The 27,522-nt window shown below is 39.9% G+C and overlaps 1 protein-coding gene across 1 annotated transcript in view; it reads left to right on the top strand.

Moving 5' to 3' along the window:
• Positions 1–19,745, top strand: part of LOC123933608 (phospholipid-transporting ATPase ABCA3-like) — a 138,512-nt gene extending 118,767 nt beyond the window's left edge. The window contains 7 exon segments of the mRNA XM_045992948.1: positions 110–304; positions 9,610–9,797; positions 10,455–10,625; positions 10,997–11,062; positions 11,064–11,185; positions 19,155–19,228; positions 19,623–19,745. Coding sequence (XP_045848904.1) covers positions 110–304; positions 9,610–9,797; positions 10,455–10,625; positions 10,997–11,062; positions 11,064–11,185; positions 19,155–19,228; positions 19,623–19,745 — 939 coding nt within the window.
• The last annotated feature ends 7,777 nt before the right edge of the window (positions 19,746–27,522 follow it).

Below are 27,522 nucleotides of genomic sequence, written 5' to 3'. Positions count from 1 at the left end.
TTTTTGTGAAGTTGTCTAGGTCCATACTGGTCCATAGGGGTCTGATGTATTTTTTTTAATTTAACCTGTAAATATCCTTTGCTATATTGTGTTTTCTGTATTTTTTAAGATATATTTTACATGTCCAGCTGTTTTGGCTGTCAGAAATATCTCCCTTGGAATCCAAAAGAAGGAATGCTTTGGATTGCTTGGATTAAATGGAACTGGAAAAACTACTACCTTCTCAATATTGACTGGAGAAGAGACTGCTACCTCTGGGCATGTGTTTATTAAGAACTTAAGTATCACCAAAAATCTTCTAGAGGTAAGACACAATTACTATCTGAGATGTGAGTAGAATGATTACTTGGGGGAGAGATAAGAGGAAAGTAGTGGAAAGTGATAGGTAGGAATCATGGCAGGTATTGATATTGATACTGTTGACTCAGCCAGTGGATTTCAAAGGGAGAAATACATTTTTGAGGGAAATAATAGGATAATAAGAGCAGCCTGACTCTGAGAACCTAAGACAAGAGTGTCTTTACTGTTCTTTGAACCTACTGGAGAATGAGATGGTGAAATAGGAGGCTCTTAATTTTCCCTCATTCCATGGATACACTGAATAAATAGTTACACAGAGATCATTTCCTTCTGTGAGAAATCCAGAAATGAATTGGGAGATTCTTACACATCACAAATTTGAGGAAATACTCACATAAAAAAGGATAGGATAAGCTGGAACACATTCTCTCTGTAAACCCCACCTACAACACAGTGTCTTACATTCAGGAGGGAATCCCCAATTCCCAGCTTCTGCCTGAGGACTGAAAAGTTTAAACCATACATGTAGCTTCTCAGTTTTTATGGCTTCCACCCAAGGGACTGGTCCCCAAATTTTCTAGCTCTGGGTCTGACAGGATGGCTCACAACAAAGCAAGTAGGCCAACATACTCAGCTCCCAGTTTCTTGCCAGGAGGGGCTAGACTACATATCTAACATCCCAACAAAAGTTGAACTTCAAATTAATCTGCATCTGGGAACTAATGGGGCAAGCAATTAGTACTCTTCCAGGAACCTGAATGAGCTTGTGGGCACTTCCTCTGCTTGATGGGATTTGAGGCACCCTAATCTCCCAGGGCCACTAACATAAGCAATGGTTTTGACAAGCACAACATTTTAAGAGGTTTGGAGAACCTCTGGCCAGATGATTTCTTCTCCTATGTGAGGCCAACTTATCTAGGCAGGGAGAGTTGGCTTTTTTATTTAATTAATTTATTTAATGCAATATAGAGAGGAAAAATGAAGAGACAGTGAAATATAAACAAAAGAGCAAGGTAAATATCCAGAAAAGACCATAATGAGATAGGTGATTTATCTGCGGGAGAGTTCAAAGCAATGATTTTAAGTACGCTAATCAAGTTCAGGAGACCAAAGCATGATCTAAATGAGAATTTCAACAAAGAGAAGCATAAAAGTATCAAAAATCATATATCTTAAGAATCTAACAACTAAACTGAAAAATTCAATAGAGGAATTCAGCACTGGACTACATCAAACATAAGAAAGGGTAAGATTTCAAAGATAAGTCAGTGGAAATCCTCTGATCAGAGAAAAAGGAAAAGAAATGAAAAAAGTGAAGATAGCATAAGAAACATAAGGGACACTATCAGGAGGACCAATGATATGCATTATGGAAGCTTAAGAAGGAAAAAAGAGATAGGAGTAGAAAGCTTATTCAAAATAAGAAAGATAAAAACTGCAAAACTGGGGAAGGACATAGGCATCAGATCTAGAAGACCAAAGCATTAAAAGAAAAATGTACATCCAAAGAAACCCACACTGAGACACATAATCGAATTATGAAAAGTTAAAGACAAAGAATTTTGCAAATGGCAAGAGGAAAGTGACTTGTTACATACAATAGAACCCACATTAATGTTCAGAAAATTGTTCAGCAGAAACAGGCTAGAAGTGAGTGGGATGATATAGTCAAACAAACAAACAAACAAACAAAAAACAAAAAAAAACCCCAAAGTGCTGAAAGACAAAAATTGCCAACAAAGAGTACTATACCCAGCAAATGTGTACTTCAATATAGGGGAGATAAAGACTTTCTCAGACAAATGAAAGCTGAGGAAGTTTAATACCACTAGAACACTCTTACAAAAACAAAACAAAACAACAACAACAAAACAAAAACAAGACAAAACAAAAAAACTAAATGGAGTTCTTCAAGTTAAAAGGAAGGACAAAAAACAATACGAGAGCCTAACAAAATATGAAGCTCATTGATAAAGATCAAAACCAGAAATGTTTTACTATATTGGCGGTGGGTAAATTGCTTTTAATTATACTGTAAATGTTAAAAAAATATTTAGGGGCACCTGGCAGCTTAGTTGTTAGGTGTCTGCCTTTGGCTCAGGTTGTGATCCCACGATCCTAGGATGGAGCCCGACATTGGTCTCCCTGCTCAGCAGGAAGCCTGTTTTTCTCTCTCCCCACTCCCCCTGCTTTTGTTCATGCTCTTTCTGTGTCTTTCTCTGTCAAATAAATAAAATCTTAGAAAATTAGAAAAGAAAAAAGTATTTAAACAGCTATAACTAAGTTATGTTAATGGATATATAATACAAGATAGGTAGATATAAATTGTGACATAAATAGCATATAATGTGGAGGAAAAAGAGAAAAGCAGAGAATTTAAGTTGTTAAAAAGAGCTTAAAAGAGACTGTTATAAAACATTTTGTGTAAGCCCCTTGGTAACCACAAAGAAAATATCTAAGAAGCTACATTAAAGAAAAGGAAAAGGAATTAACACCTGTCAGTCAGTCAGTCAATCAAAAAGCAACAACGACAAACAAAGGAATACAGCAAGAGAGAAAAAGAGGGACAGAAGAACTATAAGACAAACAAAAAACGGTTAACAAAATGGCAGTGACAAATCCTTCTCTATCAGTAAGTCTCAACAGACTAAACTCCCCCACCCCCACCAAAAAAAAACGAGGCTGAATGGATAAGATTCAACTGTGATCTTATTAATTCTTTCAAAGAACCAGCTTCTAGTTTCACTTATGGTTCTGCTGTTTTTCTGGCTTCTATTCCATTGATTTCTGCTCTAATCTTTATTATTTCTCCTCTCCTGCTTGGCTTAGGCTTTATTTGCTGTTCTTTTTCTAGGTCCTTTAGGTATAAGTTTACCTTGTGCATTTTTACTTTGTTGATAGTGTTTTTTTGATGCACAACATTTTAAAATTTTCATGAAGTCCAATCTTTTCTTTGCCTTTGGTGTCTTATTTAAGAAATCATTGCCAAATCCAATGTTGTGAAGCATTGGACCTTGCCTTCCCCCTCCCCCCCTTAGTCTTTTTAGTTAGAGGTTTGTCAATTTTTTGATCTTTTCAAAGAACCAACTTTTGGTTTCACTGATGTTCTTGATTGTTTTTCTCTTTTCTGTTTCATTTATTTCTGCTGTGCTCTATTACTTCCTGCTTTCTGCTAGCTTTGTGTTTAGTTTCTTCTTTTTATGTTTCCTTGAGTTGTAAACTTAGATTGTGGATTTGAGATGTTATTTTTAGCGTAAGTGTTTAAAGCTACAATTTGGCTCTTAAGCAGTGCTTTCACTGAGCCATAGAAGTTTTGGTACATTCTGCTTTCATTTTCATTCATCTCTACATTTTTTTTCTAACATTCTTTGTGATTTCTTCTTTGATCCCTTGTTTAAAAGGGTGTTCAATTTCTACAAATTTATGAATTTTCTAGTTTTATTTTGTAATTCATTTTTAACTTCTTCACATTGTAGTTAAAAAGTATTTGGGGGACGCCTGGGTGGCTCAGTTGGTTAAGCGGCTGCCTTCGGCTCAGATCATGATCCCAGCGTCCTGGGATCGAGTCCCACATCCGGCTCTGTGCTCCGCAGGGAGCCTGCTTCTCTCTCTGTCTCTGCCTGCCACTCTGTCTGCCTGTGCTCGCTCTTGCTCTCTCTCTCTCTCTGACAAATAAATAAATAAATAAAATCTTAAAAAAAAAGTATTTGGTATGCTATCTGTCTTTTTTAATCCATAGAGACAATTTGTGGCCTAACATATGTCCCATTCTGGAAAATATCACATGTACATGTAACTACATTAAAAACTAATGATGCACTATATATTGGCTAGCTAAACATAGTAGAAAATTAAATTTAAAAAGGAAAGAATGTATATGCTGTTGTTGTTGGGTAGAGTGTTCTCTGTGTTTCCTAATCTATTTGGTTGGTTGTATTTTCACGCCTCAATTTACTTATCTTCTGTCTGGTTTTCTATTAGTTACTAAGAGTGGGTATTGAGGTATCAAACTGTTATTGTACAACTATTTCTCCCTTGAATTCTATCAATTTTCTGCACCATATATTTTATGATATGTTATTAAATGCATAGATATTTATAACTCTTATATTTTTTGCTGCATTGAAATTTTTATTAATATTTCATGTCCTTTTTTTCATATTTTTAAGCCTATTTAGTCTGATATTAGTATAGCTAGCCTACCATTTTGGTTACTATTTGCATAGGATAACTTTTTCCATCCTTTTACTTTCAATGTATTTGTATCCTTGGATCTAAAGTTAGTATCTTGTAGAGAGCCCATAGTTGGATCATGTGTATTTTTTTTAAGAGCAAAAGAGTGAGTGGAGGGAGGAGACAGGGAAAGAGAATGAGAGAATCTTAAGCATTCTCAAGGCTCCATGCCCAGTGTGGAGCCCAATGTGGGGCTCAGTCCCACAACCCTGAGATCATGACCTGAGTAATCTTAGCACTTTGAATATTTTGGCCTACTGCTTTCTTCTTCTTCTTTTTCAAGATTTTATTTATTTATTTATTTACTTGAGGGCAAGAGAGAGCATGAGCAGGGAAGGGCAGAGGGAGAGGGAGAAGCAGACTCCCTGCTGAGCAGGGAACCCGATGCCAAAGGCATCATCAAAGGACCTGAGCCAAAGGCAGACACTTAACCAACTGATCCACCCAGGGCCCACTGCTTTCTGACCTACAAGTTTTCTAATGAGAAATCTTATTGAGGATCTCATGTCTCTTCTTTACGAGTCTCTCTTTGGTTTTGGAAAGTTTGATTTTAATGCATCTTTTTTTTTTTAAAGATTTTATTTATTTGACAGAGAGAAATAACAAGAGAAGCAGGCAGAGAGAGAGGAAGGGAAGCAGGCTCTCCAGTAAGCAGAGAGCCTGATGTAGGACTCATTCCCAGGACCCTGAGATCATGACCTGAGCCGAAGGCAGCGGCTTAACCCACTGAGCCACCCAGGCGCCCATGATTTTAATGCATCTTGATGTGGGTCTCAGAGTTCATCTCGACTGGAGTTCATTGGGCTTCTTGATTATTCATATGCATGCCTTTCACTGAATTTGAGAAGTTTTTAGTCATCATTTCTTCAACTATTCTTTCTATCTCTTTATCACTCTTCTTTTGAGGCCCTAACAACGCATGTTCATCTATTTGATAGTGTTGCACAGGTTTTGTAGGCTTCATCCACTTTTCTTCAATCTTTTTTCTTTCTGTTTGATGGGCTCAGTGATTTCCATTATCCTATCTTTTTGTCTCTTCCTTCTTTCTTCTGCCTACTCAAAATTGCCTTTGTACCCCTCCAGTGAATTTTTCACTTCAGTTATTAAATTTAATAGTTCTAGGACTTCTTTTAGTTTCTCTTTAGATTTTCTACCTCTTTACTGATAATTTCCATTATGTTTACACATTGTTTGCTTGACTTTCTCCATGTCTTCCTTTAGTTCCTTGATCATCTTTAAGAAAGTAGTTTTAAAGTATTTGTGTAACAGATCTATCATCAGGTCTTACTCAGGGACAGTGTCTATTGACTTATTTTCTTCCTTCAAATGGGCTCTACTTTCCTGTTTGTAAAAGAAGCAGCAATAAGCAGTTAGAACCCAGAGGCCCAATATTTGGAGGACAGGATCCCTTTAGGCCAGCTGGCTCCCCCAGCTCTTTGCAAGCTGCTCCAGGAACACATGCACAGATGCTACCATAGTGCTAGGAATAAAGGATGGTAAGTGCTAGTGTGCCAAAAGCTGGAATTGATTAAAATTAACCCCAGTTTGTGGTCTAAATCTTCTTTTGGAATTCCAAAGCTTTCAATATACTCCAGAGTTCCAAAATAGTTCTATCAGTCAGATTCTGCCAGTGTAATACAGTCTAGATGGGGAGATAAATTGGAGCTTCCTACTTTGCCATCTTTCTAGAATCTGCTGAATCTGTGTTTTTTTTAATGTTATGAGTTAACTTCTAAATTATTTTTTTACATTTAAAATATTTTTTATATGTTTACTTAGTCAACATACGGTTTTTGATATAGTGTTCAACAATTCATCAGTTGTGTATAATGCCCAGTGCTCATCACAACACATGCCCTCCTCAGTACCTGTCACCCAGTTACTCCATCCTTCCAGCCCCTCCATTCTGTAACCCTCAGTTTATTTCCCAGTGTTCAGAGTCTCTCATGGTTTGTCTCTCTCTCTGATTTATTCCCATTTAGTTTTCCCCCTCTTCCCCTATGGTCCTCTGCACTATTCCTTATGCTCCACATATGAAAGAAACCATATGATAATAGTCTTTCTCTGTTTGATTTATTTCACTTTGCCTAATACCCTCAAGTTCCATCCATGTCAATGCAAATGGTAGTATTCATCCTTTCTGATGGCTGAGTAATATCCCATTGTATTTATGAACCACATCTTCTTTATCCATTCATCCACTGAAGAACATCTCAGCATCTTCCACAGTTTGGCTATTGTGGACATTGCTGCTATGAACATTGGGGTGCATATGCCCCTTTTCACTACATCTGCATCTTTGGGGCAAATACCTAGTAGTGCAATTGCTGGGTCATAAGGTAGCTTTATTTTTAACATCTTGTGGAAATACTGTTTTCCAGAGTGGCTGTATGAGCTTGCATTCCTACCAACAGTGTAAGAGGGTTCTGCTTTCTCCAAATCCTTGCCAGTACTTGTTGCTTCCTGTTTTGTTAATTTTTGCCATTCTAACTGATGATAAGGTGGTATCTCATTGTAAGCTTTACCCTTAAGGTCAGGAACACGGGGATGCCCACTCTCACCATTATTGTTCAACATAGTACTAGAAGTCCTAGCCTGAGCAATCAGACAACAAAAAGAAATAAAAGACATTCAAATTGTCATAGAGGAAGTCAAAATCTCTCTCTTCGCAGATGACATGATACTTTATGTGGAAAACCAAAAAGACTCCATCCCCAAGTTTCTAGAACTCATACAGCAATTCAGCAACATGGCAGGATACAAAATCAATGCACAGAAATCAGTTGAATTTCTATACACTAAAAATGTAATTCAAGAAAGATAAATTAAGGAATCAATTTCATTTACAATAGCACCAAAAACCATAAGATACCTAGAAATAAACCTAACCAAAGAGGTAAATGATCTATACTCTAGGAACTACAGAACACTTATGAAGGAAATGGAGGAAGACACAAAGTGATTCCGTGCTCACGGATTGGAAGAATAAACATTGTGAAAATGTCTATGCTACCCAGAGCAATCTATGCTTTCAGGGCAATCCTTATGAAAATACCATGACATTTTTCACAGAGTTGAAACAATTCTAAAATTTGTATGGAACCAGAAAAGTCCCCCAAATCACCAGGGGAATACTGAAAAAGAAAACCAAAGCTGGGGGCATCACAATGCCTGACTTCAAGTTATATTATAAAGCTGTGAGCATCAAGACAATATAGTTCTGGCACAAAAACAGACCTATAGGCCAATGGAACAGAATAGAGAGCCCAGAAATGGACCCTCAATTCTATGGTCAACTAATCTTCAACAAACTAGGAGAAAACATCCAATGGAAAAAAGACAGTCTCTTAAATAACTGGTGCTGGAAAAATTGGACAGCCACATGCAGAAGAATGAAACTTGACCATTCTCTTACACCATACACAAAGATAAACTCAAAATGGATGAAAGACCTCAATGTGAGACAGGAATCCATCAAAATCCTAGATGAGAACATAGGCAGTAACCTCTTTGACATCGGCCACAGTGACAAGACAAGACATGTCTCCAAAGGCAAGGGAACAAGAAGCAAAAATGAACTTTTGGGACTTCATCAAGATAAAAAACCTTCTTCACAGCAAAGGAAGCAGTAAACAAAACGAAGAGACAATGCATGGAATGGGAGAAGAAATTTGCAAATGACATTTCAGATAAAGGACTGGTATCCAGGATCTATAAAGAGCTTACCAAACTCCACACCTAAAAAACAAATAATTCAGTCAAAAATGGACAGAAGATATGAACAGACCTTTCCCCAAAAAAGACATATGAATAGCTAACAGACACATGAAAAAATGTTCAACATCACCAGTCATCAGGGAATCACAAATGAATTATTTATTTAATTAATAAGCTTTCATTGCTTAAAGTGGCCTGCTCACTGCATCAAAATATTTTTTGTTCAAAATATTGCAAGATGTATTGAGTTCTAACACCTGAATTGAGTATAGTCTTAGAAATTTGTTTTTTTTTTAAGATTTTATTTATTTATTTGACAGATCATAAGTAGGCAGAGAGACAGGCAGAGAGAGGAGGAAGCAGGCTCCCTGCTGAGCAGAGAGCCCAATGTGGGGTGTGATCCCAGGACCCTGAGATCATGAACCGAGCGGAAAGCAGAGGCTTTAACCCACTGAGCCACCCAGGCGCCCCCCCCCCAGAAATTTGTTTTAAAACTTGTAAATTATAGAGGTTTTTAAAATATTCACTGTTTTTATTACTGATTTTAACTAAAGTTTTAGTCAGATATTTTGTCTAAATATTATAAAATTTTTTATAATACAGTAAGTCTTCCTTTACCATCAATATATGGCTGAAATAAGAGCTGGGATCTTAGTTCTATTCACCTACATTTTAAACGATGGTTATAAAGTCATATAGCACATAAAAGAGCTGCAGAAGACCCTGTTATTGCCCAACTATCTACTGACACTATCAAAAAGTAGGATGTCATTGATCTGAACCTAGATATGATTGTTGAACATCTCCTTCTAGACAGTCTTCAGTTATGATATCCTAGCATCCCTTGAGACTAAACCAATGAAGACTTATAAGAGAAAATAAGGTACCATTATTCAAAAATTTCCACCCAGTTATTAACATTGTACATCACACTGGTTGTTTAGATCTCTTACTTTTTAGGGTCATCAGAATTTCCTCTAGAAAAGTTGAGCCAATGGTAGAGTAACCTCTTTCTAGCTCATTCTGCTTCTCCAGGTGAATATACTTATGTAAATAGATGTACTGTTAATTTAAGATTATTTTCCACTTATTTCATAGATTGATTATGGCATATATATGGAGATAACATCATGGTAGAAAAATCCATAGTTTTGCACACTTGTGTTCCAATATATGACAGTAACCTCCAGATGGAATGATTCTATAATCACTGGAGGAGAAATTCTTTGGAAAAACTCTGTGAGTTCTAACCTTTTTAGAGGCATGAGCTGGAGAACTACAGGTCTTCTATATTATCTGTATTCACTATATGCTCAGTAAGATAGTTGAATTGTGTCCATGGTTATTCTCTTATTTCAGGTAAGGTCAAAAATTGGCTATTGTCCACAGTTTGATACTTTGCTGGATTACATGACTGCCCGGGAAATTATGGTCATGTATGCCAGGTTGTGGGGGGTTCCTGAGACCCAGATTACACAATATGTGAATAAATTGTTGCAGTCACTGAATCTGGAACTCTATGCTGACATGTTTATTTACACTTACAGGTGAGATATTACACTGGTGCTCTCGTTGCAGCTAATATTGATGAGTCTCCTGTGTTTCTGCTCTTTGGAATGGGTGCCGACTGTTTAACCAGAGTTCCACTGACAGACAGAGGCAACTCTGAAGCAATCTCATGCACTGCCAGGGTTTAGATGCCTGCAGTAAAGCAGACCTCAACAGCATCGTATCTTCCCTTTGTAGAGATGGAACTCAAAATATTGGTGCTATTAGAATTGTAGCCATTGAATTACAAAAGAGCCCATTTTTCTACCTCTATAGTTCTGTGTCTTTCAAATAAGGAAAATGTAAGGTTCTTTGTATTAGGCTGGCCACTATGTAGTTTATGTATCTAGGAATCCCAAGGAATCTCAAGAATAAGATTATAAATTGCCCTGATAACCTGACTAAAATTGATGTTGTAAACAAAAGTCACCTTTCTATGTTTCAAATGAAAATGACTTGATTTATACAGGTGGTTTTGGGTCTGGTACCTTGGTTGAGCTGCATGTAATCAGCATTTTTAGTACCACTGCTTGTTCCCTGACTCAGCATTTTGGAAACAGGCCAATTGTTTTCTGTTAATGTGTTAAATAGATGTTTGATGTATTAAATTACTATAACGTAATTTAATCTCTGCTTCTGCTTTCTTGACCATGAAGTGGAGGGAACAAACGTAGACTGAGTAATGCCATTGCCCTAATGGGAAAGCCCTCAGTCATCTTCCTGGATGAGCCATCAACCGGCATGGACCCAGTGGCCCGGCGCCTGCTCTGGAACACAGTAACAAGGGCACGTAAAAGTGGCAAAATCATCATCATTACCTCTCACAGGTGTGGTTTATGGGGAGACTTGATTAAGTATTGGAAATGTTTTCATGGCTATGGGAGGGCATTATCTGGGGATTGTAATATTGGACAGTAAATGTGCCTAAGTATGAGCTCCTACTGAATCCTAGAGAAAGGAATGATTAAGAATTCTCACTGAGAGAAGAGGGCAGAAAGTTTATGATCTGTTCCACTAGAGAATTTGGTTTTCAACTACTTTGCACTTGAAAGTGTCTCCACTTTCCATGATGATGATGGGCAAATGCAACTTCCCATTTTAAAGAGTTACAAAATACTGGAAAGTTGAACTACAAAATATCTTCCAATGGGAGTTGGAAATTTCAGCCTTACATCATTCTGGTGTCTTGTTTTGCTAGCATGGAAGAATGTGATGCCCTCTGTACCAGGCTGGCCATCATGGTGAAGGGAAAATTCATGTGCCTGTAGCCCTCAGCACTTCAAGAACAAGTTTGGCAATGTTTACATTCTGAAGGTTAAGTTCAAGATTGATACAGATGAGAATGCATTAGAGGATTTTAAAACCTACATTGCAACAATTTTCCCAGGTAAATTAGGTTGGTTTGGCTAACTTTGTTAGAGATGTGTTAAATCACATTAGTTGTTTTCACCACCCTGGTGGCATCTCCAATAACTATTTCTTGTGAGATAGTGATACTTATTGATCTTCCATATTGATACCGTTTTTATTTTTAAAAAACTATTTTTAGAGAGAGAGGGTGCACAAACCAGGATGGAGAGGATGGAGAAAGAACATCTTAAGCAGGCACCCATGTTGGGTGTGGAGCCCAATGTGGACCTCGATCTCACAACCTGAGATCATAACCTGAGCCAAAATTATGAGTTGGATGCCTAACCAACTGATCCACCCATGTACCATTGGAGATCCTTTTTAATGTTTGTTCTTATAAAATTCTTTTTTTTAAGATTTTATTTATTTATTTGACAGAGAGAGATCACAAGTAGACAGAGAGGCAGGCAGAGAGAGAGGGAAGCAGGCTCGCTGCTGAGCAGAGAGCCCGATGTGGGACTCGATCCCAGGACCCTGAGACCATGACCTGAGCCGAAGGCAGCGGCTTAACCCGCTGAGCCACCCAGGCACCCATGTTCTTATAAAATTCTTGTGCCTGGTTGTGATAAGAAGTTTTCTCAGAAAAAAACCCACAAACCAATACAGTTGACCCTTGAACAACATGGGTTTGAATGCATGGATCAACTTATACAGGGATTTTTTTTTTTTTAGGTAAGTATGTTACTGTAAATGTATTTTCCTTATAGTTTTCTTAATAGCATTTTCTTTTCTTTTACTGTATTGTAATAATACAGCATATAATACATATGACATACACAACATATGTTAACTGACCATCAGTAAGGCTTCTGGTCAACAGTAGGCTATCAGTAGTTTTGGGGGAGTTGAAAGATGTACACTAATCCCTGTATTGCTCCAATGTCAATAGTATTCACCAACCTTTTATATATTAACTAGTAGGGCAGTTGTAGATTAGGACTGTCTGTATGATTTATATATCTAAAGTCATATGTTTGAGCATAATTCTCAATTATTTCCCCATATAGTCTGTATAAGTCTGCTAGGGATGCTATAATAAAATACCACAGACAAGGAGGCTTAAACAACAGAAATTAATTTTTTCACAGTTCCCTGGATAGAAGTCCAATATCAAGGTTTCAAAAGTCTGGTTTTCCCTGAGACCTCTCTCTTTGGCTTGTTAATGGCTGCCTTCTTGCTGTGTCTTCCCACAGTCTTATCTCTGTGTGCACATCCCTGATGTCTTTTCCTCCTCTTGTAGGGACACCAGTTATAGTGGACTGAGGCGCTATCCTTAAAACCACATTTAGTGTTAACTACTTCCTTAAAGGCCTTTTGTCCAAACACAATCACATTTGGGATTAGGATATGAATTTGGGGGGATACAATTCAGTCCATAATATCATCCATCAAAACTTTAAAGGTTTTTGGGCTGGCCTGGGTGGCTCAGTGGGTTAAGCCTCTGCCTTTGGCTCAGGTCATGATCTCAGGGTCCTGGGATCGAGCCACACACTGGGCTCCCTGTTCAGCGGGGAGTCTTCTTTCCTCTCTCCCTCTGCTCCCCCCCACTTTGCACACTCTCTTGCACATGCTCTCTCTCTTTCAAATAAACAACTAAAATCTTCAAATAAATTAATAAAGTAAACATTTCAGAAATAACCAAGTACCAGGAAAAAAAAGTATAGGACTTGTAAGGGAAATGGGACTGGAATGGAGAAAAAGAGGAAAACATCACACAAAAAGATAAACAAACTTTTGAGAGAAAGCAAGAAAGAAAGAAGGGAATGTTAATACAACACAACCATAAAAGTAGTCTATAATGAAAAAAGTCACAGAATAGAATAACTACTAAATATTATCAAGAAAATTTCCTAAAATAAAAGAAGACCACTGAAAAGGCAATCAGACACCCACCCAAAAAACTGACTGCAAATTATTGCTGCCAGTGAATATTCTAATATAATTATTGCACTCTAATAATAAAGTAAGGGGGGACCTTTGGATCTGCAGACAAAAAGACAAGTAATATATAAAGGAAATAAAATCAGATTGAGCCCAGACTTTATAACAACAGAGTTTGATGCTAGGAGAGTGTGTAAGATATTTAAGATACTCTGTGAAAGAAAAATGCAAGCAAAGTTTTTTCCTGCAACCAAAATGACTTTGAAGATTAAAAGTCACAGTCATGGGGCACCTGGGTGGCTCAGTGGATTAAGCCGCTGCCTTCGGCTCAGGTCATGATCTCAGGGTCCTGGGATCGAGCCCCGCATCGGGCTCTGCTCCGCGGGGAGCCTGCTTCCTCCTCTCTCTCTGCCTGTCTCTCTGCCTACTTGTGATCTCTGTCTGTCAAATAAATAAATAAAATCTTAAAAAAAAAAAAGTCACAGTCATGAACACATAAGAACCAGGGAATATTATTCCCATCAGCCCTTTCTGAGGAAAATACAAACTAAAGTTACATATCGACTAAGGAATGATTAGAGAAGATTCTGCATAAGAACTAATACACATTGAGGGCGCCTGGGTGGCTCAGTGGGTTAAAGCCTCTGCCTTCGGCTCAGGTCATGGTCCTGGGATCGAGCCCCACATCGGGCTCTCCGCTCCGCGGGGAGCCTGCTTTCTCTTCTCTCTCTGCCTGTCTCTCTGCCTAGTTGTGATTTCTCTCTGTCAAATAAATAAAATATTTGAAAAAAAAAAAACTAATACACATTGAAAAAATGTAACTGTAGAACTTGGACTAAATGAAGGGTATTTGTGTGATAAAATATCACATAATTGATATATATTTTAGAAATGTATATGTATATATACAATTTATATTGTATATTGTATATATGTAATACATATATGTTATATATGTATTATTGTATATATTATATATATATACATGGAGGATGAGTATAGCCTCCAGTCCTGCCCAATGGTGAAGTCTGGCCAGAAAACCCAGGAAGCCAATATATTATATATATACATATGCATATATGTATATGTATTATATATAGTATATATTGTATATATATGATTGTATTATATATAATACAATTATCAAAACCAGGAAGAAGGCAAAGAATATATGGGAAGTTAAATATTATTGAATATATACTAGGTATTAGCTGTGAATGATAAAATATTGCTTGAAATTGCATGTTTTTGAAGGAACTAAGAGATTACTAGCACAGAGAATGTTGTTCATAAATGGAAACAAAAGACAGTATTTCTTTTTTTTTTTTGCATTTTAAAAAAGATTTTATTTATTTATTTACTTGACAGAGAGAGACACAGTGAGAGAGGGGACACAAGCAGGGGGAGTAGGAGAGGGAGAAGGAGAGTCCCCGCTGAGCAAGGATCCTGATGTGGGACTCGATCCCAGGATCCTAGGATCATGACCCGAGCTGAAGGCAGACACCCAACAACTGAGCCACCCAGGTGCCCCCAAAAGACAGTACTTCAAAAAGATGGGATTATGGACACTAGTATAAAGATATTAATATGAAGTTATTCATTAGAACAAAAATATAAACCTTGTATATTGCAAATATAACAGGAAGCAGAACCAACTACCTTACTGAGAGTGTGTTCATTTGTGTATGTACATAGATCTGTGCCTTTCCATTTCCATGTAAATAAGGAACAATGTAGGGGAACTGCTACAGAACATATTGGTACTATTAATCAATCAATCAATAAAAAGGCTTAACTCCAAAAAAAAAAAGAAAAAAAAACTTTTTCAGTTTGCCTAACAAGCAAATTCCAACTCTCTGCTGTATATAAAAAAACACTACTAAAGCAAACTGAATAAGAGATATTAAAAGAAAAGAACGGTTTTCATGATTTTATGCTAGCTCCAATATACAACTTTTAACAATATATTAAAATTTTAGCAAAATCTTACTATCTGGTGTCCATCAATGCTTGCCTTCTATAAGCAAATACTTTCATCTTGTTTCTTCCTGCAGGTACCTATCTCTCCCCACATATTTTGTTAGTTGTTTGTCCAGTGTTTGCCTAATCACAGAACTGATAAGTTAAAGAAAAGACATTGCTTTGCAATTTGCCCAAACTTCCCTTTTTCTGTGTAGGAGTGACACCCTTTCCCACTTTTCACACCTCTGAGGTGAAACCAAAGTTGGTACAACCAATTATAAAAAAGAGCAATGCCCCCAAATTCCACCTGTAGGTATATCTTAGATACTTGCATCTACCCGTCCTATGAGAAAAGTAAAATTTAATATTTAAATCAGTGATATTCACAATATTCAGGCTCTAGAAGCACCCCATATGTCTATCAGCATGGAAAATAAATGAATGGAGGGGCGCCTGGGTGGCTCAGTGGGTTAAAGCCTCTGCCTTCGGCTCAGGTCATGATCTCAGGGTCCTGGGATCGAGCCCCACATCGGGCTCTCCGCTTCAGTGGGGAGCCTGCTTCCTCCTCTCTCTCTGCCTGCCTCTCTGCCTGCTTGTGATCTCTGTCTGTCAAATAAATAAATAAAATCTTTTAAAAAAATAAATAAATGACTGGAAATAAATTATGAATTATCATATACCAAATTACTGTACAGAAAGGAAAAATGAGTGAGTCATAACTATATGAAACAGCATGAATGAAACTTATAATATTGAGTGATGTCATCAAGATGACAAGATAGGTCATTCTTGACTTCAGTCCCAGTTACAAGAAGAACAACTAGGAATTATCCATAGGTGAGATACCACTGTGAAAATCCCAAAACCTGGGAATGAGGCTAAAGCAGCCTCCTGGACAGCAGAGACTGAGAAGGACCACATTAGAAGGGTAAGAGGAGCAGCTACATTGTGACCTCATCACTCTTTGCCCCAGGCCGGCACATTGAGAATGCCCTCCCAGGCCTATCATTTCTCCAGTGGGAAAAAGAGAGCCAAAGGTGAACATCAGGTTCTCCAGTATTCCTGTACACTTTCTTGGAGGCCCACTTGGGTCTCCCCTTACAGAGATCACTGAGGAGATTTACCACTGAGCATCGCACTGGAACAGAGAAGGTGGTACTTAAAGCAACCAGCACTCAGATCGTGGCAGAGCACACTGTTAATTGTACTGGCGTGGGAGCAGAGTTCCCAGTCAGTGGCTCTGCTCATCTGCAGAGCTGATCTGGTGTGTGTCTGGCCTGGGAGCTGGAGGGTACTTCTGCCTGATTTGGGTCCCCAGTCAACAATCTGTGCCAGGTGTGGAGCCCATTCTACAGCCTTGCTGCCCAGGGAAGCAAATGCAAATTACTGACCAACTGCTGAGTATAGGCTCCAGTCCTGCCCAATGGTGAAGTCTGGCCAGAGAACCCAGGAAGCCAACGAGGCCACCCTACAGCTGTATTTTTATCATTATCTTGTCAGAGATTCCAGCTGATAGTTCTGCCCAGTTGTGGAGCTGAGCCATTGGCCCTATCTGACCAGTGAACTCAGTGGGCAGCCTGCCTTATATGGGTCCCCAGCCAACAAGCTGTACCAGCTATGAAGCATTTTCTACAGCCCTACCTGGAGAGAGAAGCAAATTTGCAGCCACACTCAACCACTGAGTATAGCCTATGACCGACCTGATCAGGAAGCTTGGACTGGGAACCAAACAAGCAGTCCTGTCCTACTGTTAAGTATAGTCTCTGGCCCCACATAACCAGGGAGCATGCACAGTGATCTTGGACAGCCTTGGAACCTAGCCTGTGGTACTGCTCACAAGCAGATCCTAGATTGTGACCTTGCCCAATTGCTGAACAAAGCCTATGGAGCCCAGCCGTGACCCCACATAGTCATGGAACATACCTGGTGGCCCTATCTGAAGACAGAACCCAGACAGTGACTCTGCCCAACTGTGGAACACAGTCTCTAGCTCCATGTAACCATGGGGTACAGCTGGAGCCCCACCCCCAAAAGTAGCCCAGCCTGTGAGCTTACCCAACAATGAAACACAGCTAGCAGCTTACTAGATCGTAAGGGCCAGCCAGTCATCCTGCCCCTGGTTTGAGACACAGTGATAGCCCCTGCATAATTTTAGAGCACAACCTAGGCCTTATCTGACTCTTAGGACTTTCTGTGGCTCCACTGGAACACAGAGACCAGACGGTAACACCATCCCATTGGGGAGCACAGGCCAAGGCCTCCCCCAAACAAAAGCAATGGTGCTTAGCCCCTAGCCCTACTCCAATTTGGAGTCCAAACACCTACTGGCACCACCCTGGTAAGGAACACAGCCTGTACTTCATCTGCGCAGAAGTGGTTACAGAACCCAGGTAATGCTTGAATGCAAGCTCAGCTGGTAGGATAATCAAACCACAGAACACAGATAGCCACCCCTTTTCTCCCCCCACCTCAGAGCATTGGATCCACCCAAACCAAGACCCTGATAACAAGCATTGCCTGCCCATGGAAGTTACCACATAAATAGTCCAATACCTCAAGCTGATGGGGGAAGGTCTGTCCCTGCTGAAGTGAACCTATAAAGTCTAGGAGACTACTTACTCAAATGTGCAGGACCACAGAGAATCAGGTAAACCAAATACCACCAAAAGAAACTAATAGATCTCCAATAACTGACCCTAAAGCGAGATCTATGAACTATCTGACAAAGAATTTAGAATACTGCATTTAAGGAGGTTTAGCAAACTACAAGAACACCCAGACAACTAAATAAAATTATTTGTACAATCCATGAACAAAATGTGCTTGTGATGGGTATGCAGACAGTGAGTGCATGGAGTGGGTGACCGCCTAAGATAAATGTTCCTCCTATGTCAAGCATTTACTCCCTGGATGAGTCCATTGAGCTGCAACAAGAATCCAGCAGTTTCCAGCCCAGAAACCTTAAAATCATCCAGTTTTCCAGAGACTCCTTTGCATTTCAACTAGTCTTATCCAGGGAGGCATGTGCTTATTAACTATCTAGCCAGGCACTCTGAAGTCCCACAATCTTCAAGCGCAGTGTGAAAGTAGTGAGCCCAAAGGACTCAGCGAATACCTATGTGTGTGTGTTCTTTGCTCCCAGGGCCATTGGACAGGAGGGCACTTTTGGACCCATGTTCTGACACCAGAACTGTTAGAAGATAAACTGGTGCATATTACAATTTTCAAGAGTTTATTAGAGCATATATCAATTTTAATTGGGCAGCACCACGCTAAAGGTGATGAGGAGGACTCCACAACCACGAGCTAAGGGAGAGGTTTACATAGAAAAGACATGTGGGTAAGGAAGGGAATATTTGGTTTGCTATAGCTTAAGCAGTTGTCTAATTTACAAAAATTTAGTTGGCTCTTTGTAGCTGTCTGTTCTTGAGTTTTGTTTTCTGAGATTCAAGTGCATTTTACTCTGGTTTAGGTTTTGATTTGCTTACAGGCTACCAAGATACTGGACCCCCCTCAGCCTCCTGACTTCTTTAATTACTTTAACATATATTTTAAAACAATTATAACCCCAATTAATTGAACTGGTAATAATTTAAAAATGTGCAGTGATAAGTATGAAATGGATAGCCCCCCCTTCCCTCTCTCATTCCACCAGTGGATTCTTATTCACCTGTGAAAGAAATAAGAACACACAACCTGACATCTGGGGATTTATATGTGTGATTTCTTCTTTCACAGGGTGTGTGAAGAGTAGTAAACCTTGCCCTGCTCTACTCCCCAGCAAACACACTCTACATGTATATGTACACAACCAGAATGAAAATCCTGGCAGTTCATAGTCTCAAAACTTGATTTATAGTAACAAGAGCATTTTAGAAGACTCAAGTTTTTTACATTGTGCATATGAGCTAATAATTTTTTTTATGACTGAAGCCTGCTAAAAGAAGTAACCATGCCGTGTATACTAAAGAGGCAGGCTTTTGGATAACGTCCCTCTTTTATTTGCCACGTTTATTCATCCCCTTGTGTATAATTAAGATGATGTTGCAATATTTTAAAACTTTAAAATGAAATCTGTAAGATTATTCATCTATCTTTCCTAGGTAGTGAATTAAAACAGGAGAATCAAGGGATTCTTAACTACTACATTCCCAGAGAGGACAATGGCTGGGGAAAGGTGATTGTAGCAACCACGCTCTTCTAATGTTACTTGTTAAGAAAACACTAATGATGGGAAGTGTTTGGGACTGTCACACAGAATGGGAGCCTAATTTTGTAGAAGGAGCAGAGACTATAAGTTACTTTTCAATGGTTCCTAGAGTTTAATTGCTTCAAATTTCCACCTCCAAATCACAGTTTTTGTCCCCCTCAAGAAAATGGGAACAGAGAACTGCTTCCTCGCAGATTCTCAATGATCTGTCATTTTCTCATCTCCCCTGTCTGTGCCTTTTGAAATCAAACAATAACTTGGTAGGAGTTGGAGGAAGTGGTGGAGAGGCTCACCTGGGTTGGGAGCTGGAAGGGATGGCTACAATGGTAACTGTACTTTTTTATTGCTGTCATTGCTAAAGGTGTTTGGTATTTTGGAGGAAGTTAAAGAGAAATTCAGTTTAGAAGACTATTCCATCAGTCAGATAACGCTGGAACAAGTCTTCCTGAGCTTTGCTAACCCAGAGAACAAAGGAGGTGACTGAAACAAAAAGGTGCAATGAAATTCACTTTTAACTAATAATACTATGTCTTCCTTAGTACTCTACTATACTTGGATACATAGAGGGGCATTTCTGTGTGTATATCATTTCTGTGTGTATATCTTATTTATTTATGTAATAAAGAGTCCCCCAAAGGAGACCATATGTTAATTCTTTGTAGATTTACAGGGATGGCATGTACAAATCTAAAGACACTTGGTAAAATTCCTGTTTTCAATGCCAGGAACATGTAAGAGCAGCATTTATCAGGGTGGGGAAAAGGATTTGTTCCTGAGTATTTTGAATGTTTGAACAGAAACATCCAGAAATGATCAGGCTGTCAGATGGGATAGCCTGAAGAGCAAAAGCTTTATGTTTTAGCAGCTGAATTATATGTAAGAGGATCGTAAGGCCTGGGGGACAAATTATCTTTCCCATGGGTTTCGATGTGCGTGAACACACACACACACACACACATACACACACACCAATTTTAAAACAAAAAGTGTGAAAATCAATGTCAACGTTTATGCAGATAAGTTGACTATTTCCAAAATTCAAAACAAGATTCTACATTTGTCTATATTTATAAGAGAATCTTTGCACCAATAATATTTAGACTCCAAGAAAGGAAGAAAAAACATTCTTTAAAAATAGTATGTTTACTTTTCTACTCTTGCCCAATTCTCTGATTAAGAATGAATGGAGAAATAAGGTATGGAGGGAGACAGAGTTCTTGTGATTCTTGTCTGGGTACATGGAGCCCTCCATAAAAACACATGAGAAATCTAATCACGGGGCGCCTGGGTGGCTCAGCGGGTTAAAGCCTCTGCCTTCAGCTCGGGTCATGATCCCAGGGTCCTGGGATCGAGCCCCACTTCGGGCTCTCTGCTTGGCTGGGAGCCTGCTTCCTCCTCTCTCTCTCTCTGCCTGCCTCTCTGCCTACTTGCCTACTTGTAATCTCTATCTGTCAAATAAATAAATCTTTAAAAAAAAAAAAAAAGAAATCTAATCACTGCTCTAGGTTCATGTGCAGATAAACAGACAAGGAGAATGATCCTCCTGAAATTTCAAGATGGAAAGAGTCACTGAAGCTGTTCTATTTTGGGGTGGTTTGGGGTGATGGTTTTTATATCCTCAATTGGATATTGTAATGAAGTGATATCCAGTTTTTAGCTGTTGTATAACTTTCTGTGGGTTCCAACCAATATTACCCATAGATCTCTGCCACGTGATTACAGTGACTGCGAAATTTATTTCCCAGGTGGCCATCTCTAAAAAAGGAGAGGAAAGTCATTTTATTAATTTAAATTTATTTTATTGATTTTATTTATTTGCAGCTCATCATCAGTAGGCTTTATTAATGATCCTTTAAAAAATTCCTTCAGTCAGGTAGTCTTTTTCACTGTCCGTTTCTCACCCAACCTCTTATCTTCCAGCAAGAAACAACAACCAAAAAATGTGTACATTTCTCTACTAAGCACTTTACATACATTGCATCATTTAATCCTACTACAAACCTCTGGGTTAGGTAGTGCTGCCATTATCCTCACAGTACATGGAGGCTCAGAGGGGTAAAGGGATTTACCCAGGATCACCCAGCAAGCAAGCAGATATATCTGTCAATATCCCCATTAGGAGCCAGGAAACAACACAGCAATTTGAACAGGGAAAGTTAAAGGAATTTATTAACTATAACAGGGAGTTAACCATAAGAAAGTACAGAGAAGGCTCAAGAATACACTATGGCAGAGAGAAAATAGCAAGGAAGAAACAAACTTGGAAGAAGACTCCTCCCCAAGGCTGAGATTCAGATCTTTTTGGAGAAGGTCAAGTTGGGAAATTCCTTGGCCTTGGGTCAAGGCTTTTCCACACCTGCTGAGCAAGCAGAAAGTGCCTCCATGGGGTACAGGCTGCCTAGGCCAGAAACAGGGAACTGGCTGGACCTAGCAAGCAGGGAAGTTTTATGTGGTTGTTGACCGGCTGGTAGTAGGAAGGGGCACCTGCGAGAGTCACTGAGTATCCACTGTTAATGAGGGTGGCCTGTAGGAGGAATGCTGCGAAATGTCCTCCATACCTGCTGCGGACAGCAGCAAGGTGATAACAAGGAGAATCAGAGAAAACACCGGAACCTGCAACAGCAGCCCTTGGTCCTGCAGGGTCCCTGGAGCACCCGCTCCTGACAAAGCTTAACCTGATCGTTCAAGAGCCCAGCTCCATTTAGCGCTGCGAGGCCGGAACCAGATACCTGGTCTAGTAGGGAAGAGATTTGCCCTGAGTTCAGAACCTGGGCTTCCAACCATCAAGCTACAGTGGAGATGCCTGTTGGCGGGGAGGATGCGCCAAGAGAAGCTGCCACCAACGCCTTGGAGCACATGAGAAAGGTGGGGGGCTGAGGCCACGGGCAAAGGCGGCGCGTGCCATCCGGGCGAGGTGAGTGGCGGCGCGCCTTAGATCGGGTCGCTCCTCCTTTGGGCTTTGAGGGGTCCCGGGAGCAGGGTTGTGGGCCCCTGTGCCTGCACCTCCGCAAGTCTTCTCCCACTTCCTGCCACCGGCTACTGACCCTCTGAGGGTGACCATGACACCTGAGGGAGAGGGGAGCCAGCGACAGAGGGAAGCATGGTCGGGTCGTCCAGTGGTGTGCAGAGGCGAAGCGCCTGGGAGCAAGCGAAAGGGCCCGACGTAGGGCCCTCATGGGCCTGGGGCAGCGTGTGAAGTAAGACTTTAGTGAGGTTCACGGTCCGAGGGGTCCCGGGGAGGGTCCGGTGCGCAGGTGGGAGACCGAGACGCCGGCTGGAAAGGCGGTGAAGCCTGAGTGCGCGAGGGCTGCAGGGAGTCGGGGGCGGGGGTGGGGACTGGGCAAGTGCGCGCATGCGCGAGGAAGGCGGCGGGAAGCGCTCAAGCAGCCGGTGCCTGGGCAGTTGGGGTTGGCGTTTCGAGGAGGCTCGGCGCGGTGACGCGAGTCCCTTTGAGGTGGAGGTGGAGGTGTGGCCTTGGCGGTTTCGAGGCCTGAGCGGTGAGTGTGGGATCTCCCTACCCCTCTATCTTCTCCCCAGATTCCCCCGGGGAGGCGGAAGGTGCTCCCCGGACTGCCCTGAAGGCCGATGGAGCGCAGAGCCCGAAAGTGTGAAAAGCACACAACACCCCAAACCCCCAAATACACGAGAACCCTCCACAACCCTCTCGACTCCCCTCCAAAATGATACCCAATTCCCCTTGTGTGTAATATACGTAGTATTACCTATACCTCACTGTCGAATGTCAGGGGCCGCCACACACAGTGTCGACCCTCCACCCTGTTTTGTTGTGTCCCTCCCTGGACCTCACTCCCATCCTTTCCCTCTCCAGGTCCCCCTGCACTGGAGAGTACATCCAGGGCTTCCGGGGGGGGGGGGAAGTATCCTCCCCCTCTAAAACCAAAAACAAGCACAGGAAGTGAAAGCCACTTCTCTGGACCCCGAAACACACAGAGAAGCTAAGCAGAGCAAAGTAAACAAAGTTTGTATTTTGGCTGTGCCAAGTATTTGAAAGCCAGGGCTCTGGAGGCACATATTGTGGGTCTAGGCCTGGGGAGTCCAGAATTTATTTGCTGTGTGACTGTCCAGTCAGCTGGAGCTACCGAGTACTGTAGGCTGGGTGACTTGAACACAACCAATGTACTTCTGACAGTTCTGGAAACTGGGAAGTCTCTGATCAAAGCTCCATGCAGATTCAGTGTGTGGTGAGAGCCTGTTTACTGTTTCAGACAGGCATCTTCTCACTGTGTCGGTCACATGGCCCAGGGAGCAAAGGAGCTCTCAGGCGTGTGTCATAAGGGCACTGATCCCATTCATCAGGGCTCCATCCTCCTGACCTAATCACAAGCCACGTGTCCCTGATGGTGATACCATCACACTGGGGTTAGGATTTCAACCTACCAATTTGGGGAGAAGAGGAAGACACAGACATTCAGATTCTAGCAATGACCTAATAACGTTAATTAGTATCATCGTCTAAAAGAAACTGGATACCACTTGTACCCATCTCTGAGGGTGATTTGAATATTTCAACTGACAGAACCTAGTAAATGTTCCATAAGTAGAGGAAGGGTATGGGAGTTAAGTGCTGCAGGATGCTCGAGTGTCTCCATTCTCCTCTGCCAAAGCAGAAATTGCACTGAACTAAGTTAAACAGCCAAGGAAGACTTTGTGCAAATCTCTAGGAACTGGGAAGAGAGGTCAGAACTCAGTCTGAGGTCATTTCTGCTGAAACAAAGGATGGGAAGGTGTCTGAGGGCTGAATGAGACAGTGGGAATGTGCTGGAGGACTGTAAAGGGGAGGTTGACCAGTAGAACATACTGAGTAACTTCCTGAAGTTTGTTCCTGTGGTTCTCTGTGATTAGGCCATGTGTGTTTTCTATTGGTGCCTGTTAGAGGTGGATGGAGGGATGGGTTAAATAGGTGATGGGGATTAAGGAGTGCAATCGTTGTGATGTGCACTGGGTGTTGTATACAATTGTTGAATCACTATATTGTACAGCTGAAACTAATATTACACTATATGTTAACTAACTGGAATTTAAATTAAAACTTAAAAATTATAAAAATGGAATTACCATAATGATCCAGTAATTCAACTACTGGGTATTTATCCAAAGAAAATGAAAACATTAATTTGAAAAGATATATGCACCCATGCAGCATTATTTACCATAGCCAACCAAACATAGTCCAAGTGTCCATTGATAGGTGAAAGGATAAAGAAGATGTGAGATATATATATGATGGAATATTATATCTTATATATATAAATATATGATGGAATATTACTCAGCCATAGAAAAGAATTAAAATCTGTCCATCTGCAGTGACATGGATAGAGCTAAATAGTATAATGCTAAGTGTAGTCAGTCAGAGAAAGACAAATACCAGATGATTCACTCATATGTGTAATTTAAGAAACAAAACAAATGAATAAAGAAAGAAAGAGATAAACCAGAAAAGACTCTTGACTATAGAGAACAAACTGGTGGTTACCAGAGGGGAGGTGGGTGGGGAGAAAGGTGAAAAAGATAACAGGGGTTAAGAGCACACTTATAACGAGCACTGAGTAATGTAAACAATTGCTGAATCACTATATTGTACACCTGAAACTAAAATAACACTATGTTAATTGAACTGGAATTTAAAAAATAAGTAACAATTTAGAAAAACTGCTGAGGCTTTCCAAAGTGTTTGTATCATTTTCGTACTCCCACCAGTAATTTATGAGGCTTTTTGCTTTGCATCACCTCAAAAATTATGTGTTGTCAATCATTTTAGTGTGTATGTTGAGGTATCTCATTTTGGTTTTATTTGTACTTCACTGATGACTTAAGATGTTGAGAAGTTTTTCCTGTGCTTTTTTGTTAATATTTTACTTCTTTAAGAGCAGTTTTAGGTTCCCAGCAAAATTGAGGAAAGGTGTAGTTGTTTCCTGCATACTGACAACCCATGTGCATGGGTTGCTTCTCTCATACCACTCCCTCACAGGGTGTAATGTTTGTTAAAATTGATGACTCTTACACTTACCTACACATCGCTATCATTCAAAGTCCATGCTTTACATTAGGGTTCAGTTTTGCTGTTACACATTCTGTGGGTTTGGACAAATATCTAATGACGTGTATCCACTGGTGTAGTGTCTATATAAAATAATTTCACTGCCCTAAAAATTCCCTGGGCTCCATCTATTCATTCCTGTTCCCTCTACCCCCCAAGGCCTAGGAACCACTGATCTTTGTGTACTGTGTCCATAGTGTTGCTTTCCTTGAATGTCGTATTGTTGGAATCATAGAATGTAGCCTTTCTAGATTGGCTTCCTTCATTTAGCATTAAGCATTTAAGGTTTTTCCATGTCTTTTCATGGCTTGATGCCTCATTTCTTTTTAGCACTGAATAATATTTTGTTGTCTGGGTATACTATAGTATATTTATCCATTCATCTTCTGAAAGATATCTTGGTTGCTTATAAGTTTTGGAAATTATGAGTAAAGCTTCTATAAGCATCCCTGTGAAAGTTTTTATATGGACATATGTTTTTCAACTACTTTGTGTAAATAAGGACTGTAATTGCTGGACTGTATGGTAAGAGTATGTTGATTTTTGTAGAAAACTGCCCAATTCTTTTCCATTCAAAAGTGGTTACATATTAAAAAAAAAAAGTGGTTACATATTTTGCATTCCCACCAGCAATGAATGAGAGTTTCTTTTGCTCTATATACTTGTCACATTTGGCATCATTAGTGTTATGGATTTTAGTTCTGACAGACGTGTAGTGGTATCTCTTTGTTATTTTAATTTGCATATACTGAATGATATATGTTATAGAACATTTTTTCATATGCTTATTTGTCATCTGTATGCCTTCTATGGTGAGCTGTACATTAAAGACTTTGGTCTATTTTAAAATCAGTTTTCTGTGCTACTTGGCAATATATACATCTTCCCCTCTCCAGATTTAATATATAATTGGCATAAAACATTGTATAAGTTTAAGGTGTACAGTCTGATGATTTGACATATGTTTATATTGTAAATGATTACCACAATAAACTTAGTTAACACATACATCACCTCACATAGTTAGTTTTTTGTGTGTGTTGTGAGAACCGTTAGATTTATTCTCTTAGCAACTTTCAAATATGTAATACAACATTAAGAACCATAGTCACTGTGCTGTACCATACATCCCCAGAATTTACTCATAACTGGAAGTTTTTACTTTTTGACTGTTTTCACCTTTTCACTCACTCCCATCCCTTGTCTAAGCACTCACCAATCTAAATTCTACTTCACTTTTTCATATTTTGCATATAAGTGAGATCATAGAGTATTTGTACTTCTGTCTTTTATTTATTTTACTTACTGTAATGCCCTTGAGTGCATATTTTTGATATTGTTATTGTATTTCCTTTTTATGGCTGAATAATATTCCATTGCATATACATACCGTACTCTCTCTCTCTCTCTCTCTTTCTCTTCTTTTTTTTTTTTTTTGAAGATAGAGTGTTCTTATTTTTATGTATCATATTTTCTTTATCCATTCATCTGTTGATGGACACTTAGGTTGTTTCCATGGCTTTTGGAATCTTGCTGCTATGAGCATGCCAGTATAGATGTGTTTCTGAGATAGTGATTCCATTTCCTTTGGATAAATACCCAAAAGTGATATTGTAGTGTCATAAGGCAGATCTGTTTTTAATTATTTGATAAATTGCCAGACTGTGTTCCATAGTGGCTGAACCAGTTTGCCTCCTTGTATGGATGGGCTCATAGGATAGGCTCCATGGCCTGTAGGCCTCATTGGCTTTGGATCCAAATCAGAACTGTTCACTGGGCTCTCCAGCCAGATGGGGCCACCTGCTAAGGTCAGCCTGGTTCTGGGGTTTTCATAGTGCTGTCTTGACTATGGATAGTTACTAGCTGGTCTTTTTGGAGGACGAATGATGTTGGGAATGACTTAGGTCACTGTCTTGACGCTCTCTCATATATATTATTTTATTTAAATGTCTTTCTTAAAGTCGTTCCAATTTTTAAAGTTTAGGTTGTCATATTTTTTAAAGATTTTTTTTAAAAATTTATTTATTTGACACAGAGAGAGCACAAGTAGGCAGAGAGGCAGGCAGAGAGAGGTGGGAAGCAGGTTCCCTGCGGAGCAGAGAGCTGGATGCGGGGCTCTATCCCAGGACTCTGAGATCGTGATCTGAGCCGAAGGCAGAGGTTTAACCCACTGAGCCACCCAGGCACCCCGTGTTGTCAT

Source organism: Meles meles, chromosome 21 (genome assembly GCF_922984935.1).
Source record: "Meles meles chromosome 21, mMelMel3.1 paternal haplotype, whole genome shotgun sequence".
NCBI lineage: Eukaryota > Metazoa > Chordata > Mammalia > Carnivora > Mustelidae > Meles > Meles meles.
The sequence above is the reverse complement of the archived record's forward strand: the minus strand, read 5'-3'. Positions and strand labels throughout refer to the sequence as shown.